Source organism: Coniophora puteana (genome assembly GCF_000271625.1).
Source record: "Coniophora puteana RWD-64-598 SS2 unplaced genomic scaffold CONPUscaffold_2, whole genome shotgun sequence".
Taxonomy (NCBI): Eukaryota; Fungi; Basidiomycota; class Agaricomycetes; order Boletales; family Coniophoraceae; genus Coniophora; species Coniophora puteana.
In genome coordinates, this window is record NW_006913054.1 from 3,713,304 (window position 1) to 3,726,816 (window position 13,513).

General features: G+C 54.2%; 4 protein-coding genes across 4 annotated transcripts; 3 read left to right on the top strand and 1 right to left on the bottom strand.

Moving 5' to 3' along the window:
• The first annotated feature begins 1,412 nt into the window (after nucleotides 1-1,412).
• On the top strand, nucleotides 1,413-3,255 carry CONPUDRAFT_99033 (mannitol-1-phosphate dehydrogenase M1PDH1). The gene is made up of 10 exons (XM_007767010.1): nucleotides 1,413-1,800; nucleotides 1,858-1,916; nucleotides 1,968-2,042; nucleotides 2,096-2,189; nucleotides 2,246-2,290; nucleotides 2,344-2,486; nucleotides 2,535-2,648; nucleotides 2,762-2,790; nucleotides 2,899-2,991; nucleotides 3,046-3,255. Exons 1-10 carry the CDS (start codon nucleotides 1,431-1,433, stop codon nucleotides 3,101-3,103), a joined length of 1,080 nt encoding a protein of 359 aa, XP_007765200.1. The 5' UTR covers nucleotides 1,413-1,430; the 3' UTR covers nucleotides 3,104-3,255.
• Nucleotides 3,256-3,412: 157 nt separating this feature from the next.
• CONPUDRAFT_99035 (mannitol-1-phosphate dehydrogenase MPDH1) lies at nucleotides 3,413-5,392 on the top strand. The gene is made up of 11 exons (XM_007767011.1): nucleotides 3,413-3,541; nucleotides 3,662-4,183; nucleotides 4,245-4,303; nucleotides 4,362-4,436; nucleotides 4,492-4,585; nucleotides 4,642-4,686; nucleotides 4,741-4,883; nucleotides 4,937-5,053; nucleotides 5,103-5,131; nucleotides 5,183-5,275; nucleotides 5,331-5,392. Exons 2-11 carry the CDS (start codon nucleotides 3,817-3,819, stop codon nucleotides 5,386-5,388), a joined length of 1,080 nt encoding a protein of 359 aa, XP_007765201.1. The 5' UTR covers nucleotides 3,413-3,541; nucleotides 3,662-3,816; the 3' UTR covers nucleotides 5,389-5,392.
• Nucleotides 5,393-6,114: 722 nt separating this feature from the next.
• Nucleotides 6,115-7,488, top strand: CONPUDRAFT_80243 (glycoside hydrolase family 25 protein). Its single transcript, XM_007766165.1, has 5 exons — nucleotides 6,115-6,668; nucleotides 6,726-6,911; nucleotides 6,966-7,070; nucleotides 7,132-7,342; nucleotides 7,406-7,488. The coding sequence occupies exons 1-5, from the start codon at nucleotides 6,485-6,487 to the stop codon at nucleotides 7,419-7,421; spliced, it is 702 nt and encodes a 233-aa protein (XP_007764355.1). The 5' UTR covers nucleotides 6,115-6,484; the 3' UTR covers nucleotides 7,422-7,488.
• Nucleotides 7,489-8,096: 608 nt separating this feature from the next.
• On the bottom strand, nucleotides 8,097-10,688 carry CONPUDRAFT_48602 (kinase-like protein; the record flags this gene model as incomplete). The annotated part of the gene is made up of 8 exons (XM_007765899.1): nucleotides 8,097-8,584; nucleotides 8,679-8,844; nucleotides 8,967-9,085; nucleotides 9,210-9,279; nucleotides 9,394-9,567; nucleotides 9,625-9,968; nucleotides 10,077-10,465; nucleotides 10,537-10,688. The coding sequence occupies 8 exons, from the start codon at nucleotides 10,686-10,688 to the stop codon at nucleotides 8,097-8,099; spliced, it is 1,902 nt and encodes a 633-aa protein (XP_007764089.1).
• Nucleotides 10,689-13,513: the final 2,825 nt, after the last annotated feature.

Here is a 13,513-nt window from a genome sequence, read left to right on the forward strand (position 1 = left end):
GGCCACGAGGTGCCTTGACTTTTTTGCCTTTCGCACACAAACTCCCAAGTGGCTTTGATTTGTTTCTATAACGAACATCTTCACTTAGACTCCTTCTGTTGTGGAACCCTGCGAAGTCGGGACTCAACGGCTCTGCACATCGAAGCGTATCTCGTCGTCCGAGTCCCGCATGTCGAGCACGACATAAGCAGCGAAAGCACGCTCGACTTTTGTCGGATGGTCTCCTGTTTCTCCCGGTCTTGGCTCTTCTTGGAGGTTCGATCCGCCATCCTTGGCACTGGTATGCTGCGATGTACTGTACGTCCGACATTCCCCCGTCTGCTACGCTCACCTTGATTCGCGTTCTCTAGCTATCTATCTTTACGGAGTATGCAACCACAGGTTTAGATGTTATAAAAAGGCAACAGTCAGATGCGATCACTCGAGTCACTAATAACCCGCTGCAAGCGGTACGCGCATTTACGTCGTCCAATACTTATCAAACGGAAGCCTTAACAGAGGTTAAATGCACGTCGGCGGCCCACCACTACCCCATACAGGGCGGGGACCCTCGAACAGAGTGTATAGTCCCAACGCTTTGTGTATTGCCATTTCAACTTGTTGAGAGTGAGGCGTTCTAGGAACGTATTCCAGCCTCGTCTGGGTAATCTTCGCCCTCGGTCCTGTCCTATCGGAAGTGAACGGGGCTGAGCATCATTGTCACCGCTGACGATCTTCGGTTGCCCCGTTTCTCCCCACTGCGGACAATATATGCACAGCTTCGAGGCTGCTCGAGGCAGGTTGCGGGAAGTGAAGGTTCTCCCGAAATCTTGGCGTTATTCATTGGACCGGGTCGTTCGTAGATCGGGAGATACTTGGTAAGTTTTCCCAGCGTCCAATATTAATGGCGGTAAGCTACCTAAACCGCTTTCGTGCTGACAGGTATTAACGTTTGCAATTTCCAAACACTCATCTTACCCCAAAGTGCGGACACTGCTACCAAAGGCTAGGTCTGGCTTTGTGGCTTTAGATGGAGAACTAAGCATGGCCACCGTTTCTTCGAAACATCGTTCCGTCGGCGCAATATCGATCGGCGCTCATCACAATAACTCGATCACAGGGAACACCCTTACCATCTCTTACTATCAGGAACAGTCATTCCGACCTGATCTGGCGCCGGCCGCGTCCGATAGCATTATTAGGGTGTCACTGTCAGCTGCTTGAGTAACAGCGCTATCGGAGATGAACAAGATGCTGCTGACATCTCCATCAAACATCCCTGAAAGTCACGATACAGTCTGTACATGAACGCCTTCCCTTCCTCCTGCGAAATGTTGCACCCGAACTAATCCGTCAAGAGACGCTCGATCCTCCAGTATAAAAGAGATGGGCGAGACCATCTAAACGTCATCCTCCAGCTGTTCTTAGTCCAACCGCCTATTCCGCACACAATGAGCTCCACTCTCGGCAGCATTCCTACCACCCAGCGCGCTGCTCAGATACGCGAGTTTGGCAAACCCCTCGTTGTCGACTCCAACTTGCCCGTACCTTCTCCCGAATCGCTCGCCCCCGGAGAATGCCTCGTCAAGATGGAGTGCGCAGGCGTCTGCCAGAGCGACCTTCACGCGCGCAACGGTGACTGGACGCTGAAGCCTAAGCTCCCGCTCATTTGCGGGCACGAGGGCGTCGGCCGCGTCGTGGCGATCGGTAAAGATACGTACCAGGCTGAATGCGCCGTCCGGCTTGGTGATCGCGTCGGTATCAAGTGGATGGCACGTGCATGCCTCCGCTGCGAGTGGTGCCGCAAGGGCGATGAAGCCTGTAAGCGCTGTGATCCCCCTATTTGATGTCGCTGTGCTCAATATCTGATCATCACAGGCTGTCCGTCTCGCAAAGTCCATGGCTTTGGCATTAACGGCACTTTTGCGGAGTACACAGTGAGCGCGCTTGATGTCTAGATGTGAACACCCACTTACGATATACTCCAGGTAACGTACATCGACTATGTCACCCCCATCCCCGCAGAGGTCAGCAGCGAAGAAGCTGTTCCCATTCTGTGTGCCGTGAGCCCAGTATCTCCCCTTATTGTTATCTAGCTCACAAGGAAACTTCACAGGGTCTTACGGTATACAAAGGACTGAAGCAGTGCAATGTTCATATCGGAGACTGGATTGCCATACCGGGAGCGGGTGGCGGACTGGGCCATTTGGGTAAGTCTGAGTGACCCGCAGTGATTGTCGCGGCAGTGTCTCATTCAAAACCGCAGCCGTACAATACGCCGTCAATATGGGTTTGCGCGTAATTGCAATTGGTCAGTCAACGAGTGGGGCCCGACCTCGTCACGTTCTGACTTGTATCATCCAGACGCCGGAGATGCGAAGCGCGACTTTTGCTTGAGCCTTGGAGCGGAGCACTTTATCGACTTCCGCGAAAGCATTGACCTCGTTCAAGACGTTATTGAGGCTACGGATGGTGGACCTCATGCAGCCCTGGTCACCGCAGGAGGAGTACAGTTCTTCACTTCGTCTCAGTCTTCAAATGCTGACGGCGTACAGTCATTCCCGTATGAACAAGCACTTGTCTATCTGCGCCCATCTGGGACGCTCGTAGCCGTCGGACAGGGATCCGATGACGCCATCAAGGCACCATTTGCGTTGTTGGTGGGCAAGGTTCGTACACTTTAGGTCATTCTGTTCGGGAGCCTGCTTGAACCCGAATCTACGCTATATGCGCTCTTGCTCTCTCACATTGCTTCGATGCTGATTCGTCTATCTATGAACAGCGGCTCAAGATTGTGGGCTCAGCGCTAGGGTAAGTGATAGTCCATTGGTCAGATAACCAAAGTGGTCACCATGTTGACGGCATTATCGTTTTGATTCATTTTTACCATCATCTGGGCGGTGCCGACCATTATCATAGAACACGACAAGATGCCATTGAAGCTCTTGATCTCGTTGCACGGGGCAAGGTGGTTACCCAGTACACTACTCGTCCTCTCGAGGACGTTGACAGGTAGCTCTGACAACGACGCAGCTGATGATTTGCTGACATAAAACATCACTACAGCGTCTTTGAAGACCTTGCAGCAGGGAAGGTCACTGGACGAGTCGTGCTCCAATTTTAGAACTGCAACAACTGAACGACTCCTCTACTACTCGCGGCGTACTTACGATTGGGGGTATTGAGTTGTGTCTATAGATTCTCTCGTTACAGCAGTCTGTAAATCTATTTAATTGTCAGTGTACATCTCTTTATCTAGAGTGGTTTTGAAAGTGACTGGTCATGACCAACGACAAGGCCCGGGGTAGCGGAGACCTTGAAGACAGGGGTGAGCATAATTAGCATTAAGGGGTTTTCCATGTCTGGATGTTCTCGATTCGCTTTAAAGTTACATCTGTACCACCATCAGCCTCCCACTCCCACTCTCCTGGCTGCCTGTAAAGAACTACGTTATAGTCGACACAAGTCATCCCGTTCGCGCGAAATCGTTATGTAAGTGAGAATCATATCGACACCATCCGAACGGCAAGGGGGTTACTTCTCAACATTAATTCAATCTATGGTACGCCCGCGATGATCTTGAACACCTCCCGTTATAATCTCGATGTGCATTGGCGAACTGCAATATCTACGCAATCGCGCTCGGGAGGCAAGTCGCAGGTTCTCACCGAGTTTCAAAAAGTATTTCGCTTCAATGAATCGATATGATGTACCCGCTTGTTGGAATGTACGCCGGGCACAACATATAATGGGCTGGTTCTTCCACGAATATCGATATCGTCTCACTTCTATCTCCCCTCTGAGGTCCCTCAAACAACCATATACTAGAGCTGCATAATGGCGTCATCCACCTTCGACATCCCTCGGACCCAGCGCGCAGCCCAGGTCTGCGCCTACGGCAAACCTCTCGTCATCAACCCGTCTTATCCTGTCCCCTCTCCCGAGTCCCTCGCACCTAACGAATGTCTGGTCAAGCTCGAGACTGCTGGCGTGTGTCAAAGCGACCTTCACGCACGGGACGGCGACTGGGAAGGCCTGAGGCCACCTCTCCACTTGGTATGTGGCCATGAAGGCGTTGGCCGCGTCGTCGCTATTGGTGCAGGGACCCAAGATAGCTCCGTACTCATTGGAGACCGCGTTGGGCTTAAATTCATGGCGCGTACCTGTCTTCGGTGTGAGCTCTGCCGAAAGGGAAACGAAGCATGTGAGTTAAACTGCCGCTGCTATCGGTGATGCGTACTTTGTTGCTAACGAAGGTCAACCAGCCTGCCAGAGTAGCCAGGTCCATGGATTTACTGTCGATGGAACATTTGCTGAATACGCTGTGGGTAATTTAATTCTCTTTCATATACATGCATTATAAACTACAGTCAAAACTATAGGTGTCGTACGTTGACTATGTCACACCGATTCCAGATGGTCTCTCGAGCGCAGCTGCAACTCCTATCCTGTGCGCGGTAAGCAATCTCTGAGTCCTCCAACATGAGAAGCATTGTGCTGATGTATGCTTAGGGTCTCACCGTTTACAAGGGCCTGAAACAATGCAATGCAACTGCCGGAGAATGGATCGCCATCCCCGGTGCTGGTGGTGGACTCGGTCATCTCGGTGAGCCCGATTTCCGACTGACGAGGCCCTCTGATGTGACGTCGTCTGCTACATAGCTATTCAATATGCAGTGAACTTGGGCTTGAGAGTCGTCGCCATAGGTGATGCCGTCACTTGATCCTCCGCCGACCTTTATATCTAACATAAATTCACAGATACTGGCGACTCAAAGCGTGACCTATGTCTTAGCCTCGGTGCTGAGAAATGGATTGATTTTAGAGAGAGCATTGACCTCGTTCAGGATGTCATAGAAGCGACAGATGGTGGCGCTCACGCTGCTCTGGTTGCAGCAGGCGGCGTGAGATGTTCTTTCGCTGATCTTTTAATACCTTGACTCACCCCGCTTCCCAGGCTGCGCCGTACGAGCAGGCGCTGTACTACCTCCGCCCTGCCGGAACCTTGGTTGCTGTGGGGCTAGGCTCTGGAACAGCCGCTATGAAGGCCCCAATAACCGTGTTTGTAATCAAGGTATGTGGGTGTCAATGTTTGTTCTAGCTGTCAATTGACAGTATCATAGGCACTCAAGATTGTTGGCTCTGTGTTAGGGTATGTCCCATAGTGTTCTTGTCGGTCACATGCACACTGACATCCATCAAGAAATAGGCAAGATGTGATAGAAGCCCTGGACATGGCGGCACGCGGCAAAGTGGTCACGCATTATACAACCAGACGTCTGGAGGACCTTGACAGGTGGGTCTTGTCGAAGTCGTGTCATCCAGCTCTCCGTCTGATGTTGACCATTAAGCGTGCTGCACGAGCTCGAACAAGGGAAGATAACAGGCCGAGTAGTCATCGAATTTTAACCCCTGCATTCAACAAGTTCGAAGTTGTCCCCTTATGGAAGATATAGAATACAAGCGTAGACGTATTATTCTCAGTGTAATCCCTGTATAAACCGGCCCGGCGCGATTGTAACCGTTGATTGACTCGTTTGAACATAATATGAAAGATGTAATGCAAGCAATGACATTTGCACAAGGTTTCTGCCGGAGTCTCTCATGCCTGTCTTTCTGAGTGCAGTGGCAAGGACTCTCTGACATGATAGATTTTCCCGACCTCGTGCAAATTCGTCCATGTGGATACCCTTACGCGTGTCACCTTTGATGTTTCGGAGCTCCTATCTTGCAGACGTGTGTCCCGTAAGACCGATATCCGGAAGCGTGCCTGATGGTCACTTTGACAGGTTGTGTCCGCTCTAAATGTGGGCACTTCTAATTTTCTCGAGACAAAAGGGCGTTGTTAATCTAGCCGAGCATCTTGTGAACCTACGTCAAGTGCTGCATATAATGATCACTGGCCTTCGCATATGAACTATGAGGAAAGACTTGAACAAACGTCTGGCTGGACGGTCGCTGCGGGCATTTTATCAGTTTACAGTTTTACGTCGGAGACTGAAAACGTCTGTCTTGAGCTTCCCTTCATTGAATCATTTACGGATACGCCTCCCCACAAGGTAAGATTAAAACGAGGTCCTGCAGATCTTGTGACTGATTGACGTTTGTTGACGTTGTTGGTCCACATGAACCTGGAGATGCGACCTGCCACGACTGTCAATCTTTTGTGCGGAGACAAAGCGGGGCGCTCGTCATTTCTCAGCGCTTTCGACGACTTCAATGTCGAGAGCTGTCGAGAGCATGGTAACCTCACGTCTGGTCGTCTCATGGACATGATTGTATACATAGGGACATTTAGTGGACCCCGCGGTCGTTACATCGAGGCCATTCCTGTCAACACACGACGTCTTCGCTTCCGACATCACTGATGGATTTGCTGAGATCTACATTATGTCCACCTTGCGCACCTTTTACCAGACACTCTTGGCTTCAACTGGCGCTATAAAGGCTGCTCGAAGTCGTCGTGAAGGAACTCACCCTTCCTCATCTTCTTCTGAGCCTAAGGATGGTCAAGTCCCTCGCACCTCTCGCTCTCCTCGCGGCTGTTGCCGTCGCCACCCCCGTTGAGCTCGCTAAGCGCTCCGACCCGCTCGGTATTGACGTCTCCGGCTACCAACCCTCCGTCGACTGGTCCACGGTCAAGTCCAACGGTGTCACTTGGGCGTACATCAAGGCCACCGAGGGGACCAGTAAGTTCTCGACCGTTCTTTCACCACGCACTACAAGGATCTAATATCGCCATACAGCCTACACGAGCCCCTCGTTCAGCAGCCAGTACGACGGCGCTACCAAGGCTGGCATCATCCGTGGCGCGTACCACTTCGCGCACCCCGACTCCTCGACTGGTGCTGCCCAGGCCGACTACTTCGTCAAGAACGGCGGTGGCTGGTCTGGCGACGGTCTCACCCTCCCTGGCGCCCTTGACATTGAGTGTACGTCCATATCATTGTCTGCTTCGACCCACGGACTCACCGTATTGCCGACAGACAACCCCTCTGGCGCCACCTGCTACGGTCTGAGCGCATCCGCCATGGTCTCCTGGGTCAAGTCCTTCTCCGACGAGTACCACTCCAAGACCAGCCGCTACCCCGGTGAGTCGCCCGCCTGCCACCCGTGCACGTTCACAACGCTGACTCCTCGGCACCTGTGCAGTCATCTACACCACCACCGACTGGTGGACCCAGTGCACGGGAAACAGCGCCAGCTTCGCGACCAACAACCCGCTCTGGATCGCGCGTTACTCGTCCTCGATCGGCACGCTCCCAGCCGGCTGGGACTACGCCACCTTCTGGCAGTACGCCGACTCGGGCTCGAACCCTGGCGACGCGGACAAGTTCAACGGTGACGCGGCCGGCCTCAAGAAGTAAGCACCCGTTATTTCACTCCATTCGGTATCATTAATCAAGCTGACGACTACTCCCTCCAGGATCGCGACTGGCTAAACGTCTTCGCAAGTATATAAGTAATCTATCTATATGTAACCTGTCAAGCGCTCGGCGAATCAAATACCAAACCCAATTGTCGAGTAAGCCAGCGTGCCCCATATAAAGCAGGCTGTGAGCAAGTCATATGCATCACTGCGCGGTACGATTATGTTGCGGTGTTCATCAAGAATTGGTGTTATCTAATTACCACTTTGCTAACAAAGCCTAACGCGCCGCTCTATTGGAGAAGTGTAAACCAAAGCCCCATTCACCAGCAACGAACCCACGATCCACGAAGCCAAGGGGACCAGACCGTTGCAAGTCCAGACCCAGTCAAACCAGATAACAGATGGCCATCGTTCTTTATAATGCCCGAAAAGAATAATGCGCTCGCAGCTACAACAGTAAAAAAGACAACGGCAACGATAACGATGAACAGCAAACAACATACAAAAAAGTACGAGAAAAGGGAATATGTAGTATACCTTGGGGGTGATCAAAATGACAACTCTAGAGTAGACGTAGACGGGTGTAGTATGAACGTGCGGGTGGAGCAATATCAGAGTTGGAAATGTGGTGCACGTGAAGTATATGAGGGTGGAATAAGCACAGCTCAACGGCCTCTATCGAGCCAAAGACGAAGCAAAGAAACAGCCAGCAAAAAACATGCGCACGCCAATTAAAGAGCGCGTCTCACGACGGCTTCGGCGGCGGCGGCTTCTTCGGCGTCGCATTCTCCTTCGCCCCCGCCGAGCTCGGCACAGGCGGCGCACCCAGTATCGGCGGCTTGTTCCCCGCAGCATCCTGCACGCCCTGCGTCTCGCTCTCGTCCATCGACAAGCCCGGGTCGTCGACTGGCTTCATCGCGTCCCGCTCCGTCGCGTCCAGCACCGCATTAGTCGCGTCCGCCCCCTCCGCGGTCTGCTGTACAGCCTTGCCGCGCTCTGCCTCGTCCTCCTCCGCGCGCCGGATGACGTCGATCTCGCCCTGCACGACCGTGCCCTCGAGCCACGAGTGGTGTACGAGCTCCGATGCCTTAGCGCGGCGGTCGGGGTATAACCGGAGCATGGGGTTGAGGAAGGAGGCGATGGCGTCGGCCTCCTCCTTGGGGAAGAGATACTTGTCATGTAAGACCGACTCGAGCGGCCAGAAACGAAGCTTGTTAATGTGCCGGAGTTCACCTTGTGTAGTAAGCCAAGTTCGAATGTTTGTGAAAGTTGGAGGGCGGATGGTACTAGGTTAGAGTAAGCAAACAAATAAAGCGGGGGCGCGCACCTTTCCGATTGAAAAACTCCGAACTATACTTCCCCGCAAACGCGATCGCCTTGGGAAACTCGCCCATCAGCTCGATTATCTGCGCGATATGGTCGTCGTCCTTGCTGTACCGCGCGCCCGCTGCGGGGTCGAAGAGGTAGTCGCCGCCAGTAATCAGCTCGAAGATCTGGTGGCCATGATTCAGCGTCAGACTCCAGGCCACGAGGACAGGTAAAGGCAGCAAAACCGTTGAAATGAAAAGGGTCCGTGTGTTGTATGAAAGATAAGAAAGACGGGAGAAGAACGTACGACACATGCAACACTCCAGACATCCGCACTGCTCCCCCACTTCGCGCCAAGAATTACCTCCGGACAGCGGTACTGCCGGGTCTGGATGTCGTCCGTGAAATGGTGCTCGACCCATGTTGCTATGATCACGACAACCCATATCGGAAAAATAAACGTTTAGGTGGATATGGGAAAAACACAAGGGGTCACGAGAGCAGATTCAGCACATGTGTCCAAGCGAGATAACGCGTCGGACCCACTGACCATTTCCAAGATCTGCGATCTTGACGGTGATCTTCTCGTAACCCTCAAAGATGCTGGATGACGTCGTCGACTCAATCGTGCTGTGCTTCGCCGAGTCCGTTGACAGCGCGGATGACGAGAGTGGTGGTTCGGTTGCGGCCGTCGCCCCTGTCTCCGACGGGGCGCTCATTGAAGGAGGGACGACCTGAGGCGGCGGCGTCGCCGATGATGAAGCTGGTATAGCGGGAGGAGCGGATGTAGCGCCAGCCGGTGGAGCCATCTGCGAGAGCAATGACGGTCCGGATGGCTGAGCGGGGTGAGGCGTCGTCTTCTTGAATCCAGGATCCAGCGAGACATTCGATATCCGCTCTGCAGTCACCTCGGTGGAATCTGCGCGTTTGCTCTGCTCCGCTACTCCGTTCCCTCCTGTGCCAACTGCCTCAGTGATCGATATCCTCGACCCCTCCTTGCTGATACCCGTGGACCCGAATGAGGCAGGCTTGGATCCAGTGTCGGAGCTATCGATCTTGCTCATCCCAAAGGCGAGCTTGTCGAGCATGGGGCTGGTTCCGAATGAGGACGACGGAGACGGGAGAGGCTGCGAACCCGTGATGAATACTGATTCCGAGCGTGGTGTCTGGTTCCCTCCGCGACCTTTTGACGGGGGCACGCCAACGAGTCGGGTCGGTGGAGAGGTTGCGTTGGCTGCTGCAGTGAGCTCTGCTTGGATGATGGACTCGACGTCGTCGATGCAGATGAGCACGTTTTCGGGCTTGAGGTCTATTATTTTCGAGCGAGGAGGTCAGACGTGCGTCAATTGCGTAAGCCGATAGAAATCGATCAAAAATTGGACTTGGAGGAACCGAAGAGAGGAAGAGAATGACGCACCGGTGTGGATGACTCCGCAGCAGCGGTGCATGTAATCGAGGCCAAGGAGGACCTGCTTCGCGATCTGCTTGACGAGAGGCATGGGTACGCCCTTGTTCTGATGACGCTTGATGAGACCGAGCAAATTTTCGCCGAGGACCTCGAAGACCATGCATACATGGACGCCGTTGGGGCCCTTGTGTCTGAAGTGGTCTAGGAAGGAGATGACATGGGAGCGACCAGAGTGTGTCTGGGATGGGGAGGGTGTTGGATTTGGGTTGTCGGGAGTGGGTGCGACGGGGGGCGTGGATGAGGTAATTAGGCGCTGCAGAAGCTTGATCTCGTCAAGGGCAGTTTCTGTGTACCTAGGGGCAGACTTGACGATCTTGAGGGCGACATGGCGATTCATCCTATGCGGTAAAGGGGCGCGGTCAGATCGCGTGGTTTGTGGGGCATGCCGCGCGGGATCTTGGGTACTCACTTTGCGTCCTTTGCCAGCCATACTGTTGAAAAGTGGCCCCAGCCTAGTTTTCTGACGACTGTGTATCGTGCGTCGGAGAAAGTGTCGCCGATTTGGACTGGGTGGTAGCCTCCCTTGACGTAGTCCTCCCAGTCCTCCTCGTCTTCGGTCATGATGGATTGGGAATGAGAGGAATAGGAACCGTGTGACATCTTGGCTGGTCGGGTATGCTGCATACAGGCTCGATAAGCCGCCGTCCAGCCCCACGATAACACTAGAGATAGCAATAAAAGATAAGCCTTACCGCCGCTTCTAACAAGGGTATAACACGTTCCCGTGATCTGCCTCCCTGTCTTCTAAGCTCTGCGCCTGGTTTGGTCGGCGCTGGGTAGATGGTGGGCGGTGAGCGAGAGGGTTGTGTCGCTCGTCGAGCACGAGGACGACGTGCGCGAGAGGACTGAGGCGTGCACAGCGACGCTTATCCAGAGTCTCATAGCCAAGAAAGGAAACTCAGGGGCCTTGCCTCATGTGATTCGCTTTCCCCCATAACAACTCGCATTTCCTCTCTCCGTCCCTTTGCCCAACCGCGAGCTCGTCATAACAGACTTGTAGCGACTCAGGCATGATCTGGGCGACATCGTTACCGATTCTTACCTCAGTCAAACATTCAGCCTTTGTCGTTACCCTCCAACCGCACCATTCGATATCGCCTGCACGAGACTAGAATCCGAGTGACATATTCCAGCAGTATGGAAGCATTCAGAGTTTTGTAGAGTGAATAGAGGTTCGCCGTCGCCAAGTCTCTACCGAGTCGACATCAGCGTCACATCACCGTCCCGGAAACTTGTCGGCGCCGCCACGGCGTCAGTGGCGGTGCTTTATTTGGCGGGCAAATACAGCTCCGCTCCGACCGAGCCGGACAACTTCAACCATCTCGCTCATGGCACGCAGCCGCCTGAAACTCTTACAAGCTTCCTGAGCTGAGCAAGCACATAAGCACGCGCATCATCAAGTGATCAAACGTCTAACACCCGCCGCATCACTGCCTTGACCGCTCAGCGGCATGCTAATCCTCGTGCGGATGCGACGTTCACAGCACTTCCGTCCTTCTATACAGTCTTTGTCCATTCTTTTAGTGCGCTAAGAAGGATTGAGGTAAACATTTGTCCTTATCCAGGGATAGACACTGCCTGTGTGCATCACCTTCACACCTCGTGTCTCCACTTCCTTGATGACGAACCTCGATCAACTCTTTGCACTCCCTCGCCCCGCTTTCGCGCCTCTTCGCAACGTGCCTCTCCAATTCCTCACCCTCACCGTCGGTACGCCTTGTATGAAACCTCTCAGCTCGTCCAATACAACTCACAGCCGCTCTCACACGTTCCGCTTCGCACCTCTCCCAGGCGTTCCACTGATCACGCCGCGAACACGTGTTCTCATCACCGTGGACGCGATATAGCACACTAGCACCAATATTGACCTAGTCACAAGTCCACATAGGCCCTTCTTCGCCCTTTTCACAAGCACTCAAAGCCTGTCCACTGGCCAGAATGATGCGGTCATCGTCAGCCACCCCCTTCTTCGCCGACCGGCTCAACAGGCTCAAGGTTTACACGAGGCTTCTCTTCCCTTCTATACGCTGCTCTGTATTCATCTCCCCCAGCACCGTCTCGTAGCTGGCTCGACTCCACCAGCTACTATACTTTGCAATACACCCGGGTTCCATCGACCCCGAGTCCCCCCATCCATTTGCCTCGAGTCGAGAACGTTAACGTTTCATTAGGAAACGGCATTCCCCGCCCTTTATTAGTCTGCGGCACGTCCCTGGCCTTCTTCCCCCCTGTCTCTCGTTCTCGAAACGTTGACCCCAGAGGCCACCTGAAAGGTGCCGATGAACGACGATGTCCCCGTTCGATGAGCTCACAGACGAGCAGAGGTGCGTACGCTACCTCCATCCCCGTTGCTTCATCTGATCTAGATTGGACATGTGTATGACGCCGTGTATGTACACGCATGTGCAGGTATGACATCGCCTACAACCACCCGGAGGACGTCAACTCCCTCCCTTCGTCGCCCTCCGCTCACGAGCTGGAGAACGAGCAACACGACGACCCGCGCACCGACGGCAGCGGCGACACCCCGGACTACCTCCGTCCGCGTCGGCGGCGCCCGTCCAACGCCCACTCGAACGCGCAGCAGTCACATGCGACGACGGCGGCGGCGTCGCACGCCCAATCCAAGACGACCAGCCGGCACCGCTCGCGCACGACGAGCGACGTCTCCACGAGCATGCTCCTCGCGCGCCTGATCGCGCGGGACGACGACGCCCGGCGCACGCAGGCACTCCTCGCGAGCGCGACGTCCCGTATCGAGGCCGAATCTTCTCGCGCGAATACCTCCGAGCGGCGCGCGCTCGAGCTGCTCGGGCGGTTCAAGACCGTCGTGGAAGCGCGAGAACGCGCAGACCTAGATGTGCAGCGGCTGACGGGAGAGCTGAAGCTGTACAAGGACCAGCTGGAGATGGCACAGAAGGAGATCTTTCGAGCGCAGGATATTATCAACGAGGTGTCGGCGCAGAAGAACGACGCGGAGGAGGAGGCAGCGAGGGCGAGGACAAAGGCGAGGAAGCTGCAGGAAGAAAAGATGGTGATGATGGCGAGAGAGGAGGGTCGCAGACAGGGGTACAAGGAGGGTTTGTCGGTCGGGCGGAGGATCGCATACGATGAGGCCCGGTCGAGCTACTACGGGAGCAGTCGAGGCGGGAGACAGTCCCATCGCCCAGTGATCCAAGAAGATGACGATGATGATGATGAAGGCGGCAACAACGCTGAGAGCAGGCGCCAGGACAGGGAAGAAGATCCAGCAGAGGTGTTTGGGCGGAGAACCTCGCGCGCAACAAGGTCGTCTCGTGCGGATACCAGAACATCGACCCGAGTCGAACTGTAAGCATCCTTGCTTTCATCATCGTGCCGGACACGATATACTTATAATCGCTGCC

Excerpts from the sequence above, each read along its gene's own strand:
- CONPUDRAFT_99033 (XM_007767010.1), top strand. The coding sequence starts at position 1,431 with ATGAGCTCCACTCTCGGCAGCATTCCTACCACCCAGCGCGCTGCTCAG. Across the intron at positions 1,917-1,967 it reads GCACTTTTGCGGAGTACACA|GTAACGTACATCGACTATGT; the intron begins GTGAGCGCGCTT and ends GATATACTCCAG. Across the intron at positions 2,992-3,045 it reads CCTCTCGAGGACGTTGACAG|CGTCTTTGAAGACCTTGCAG; the intron begins GTAGCTCTGACA and ends ACATCACTACAG.
- CONPUDRAFT_99035 (XM_007767011.1), top strand. The coding sequence starts at position 3,817 with ATGGCGTCATCCACCTTCGACATCCCTCGGACCCAGCGCGCAGCCCAG. Across the intron at positions 4,687-4,740 it reads CTTGAGAGTCGTCGCCATAG|ATACTGGCGACTCAAAGCGT; the intron begins GTGATGCCGTCA and ends ATAAATTCACAG. Across the intron at positions 5,054-5,102 it reads TAACCGTGTTTGTAATCAAG|GCACTCAAGATTGTTGGCTC; the intron begins GTATGTGGGTGT and ends ACAGTATCATAG.
- CONPUDRAFT_80243 (XM_007766165.1), top strand. The coding sequence starts at position 6,485 with ATGGTCAAGTCCCTCGCACCTCTCGCTCTCCTCGCGGCTGTTGCCGTC. Across the intron at positions 6,912-6,965 it reads TGGCGCCCTTGACATTGAGT|ACAACCCCTCTGGCGCCACC; the intron begins GTACGTCCATAT and ends TATTGCCGACAG. Across the intron at positions 7,071-7,131 it reads CAAGACCAGCCGCTACCCCG|TCATCTACACCACCACCGAC; the intron begins GTGAGTCGCCCG and ends GCACCTGTGCAG.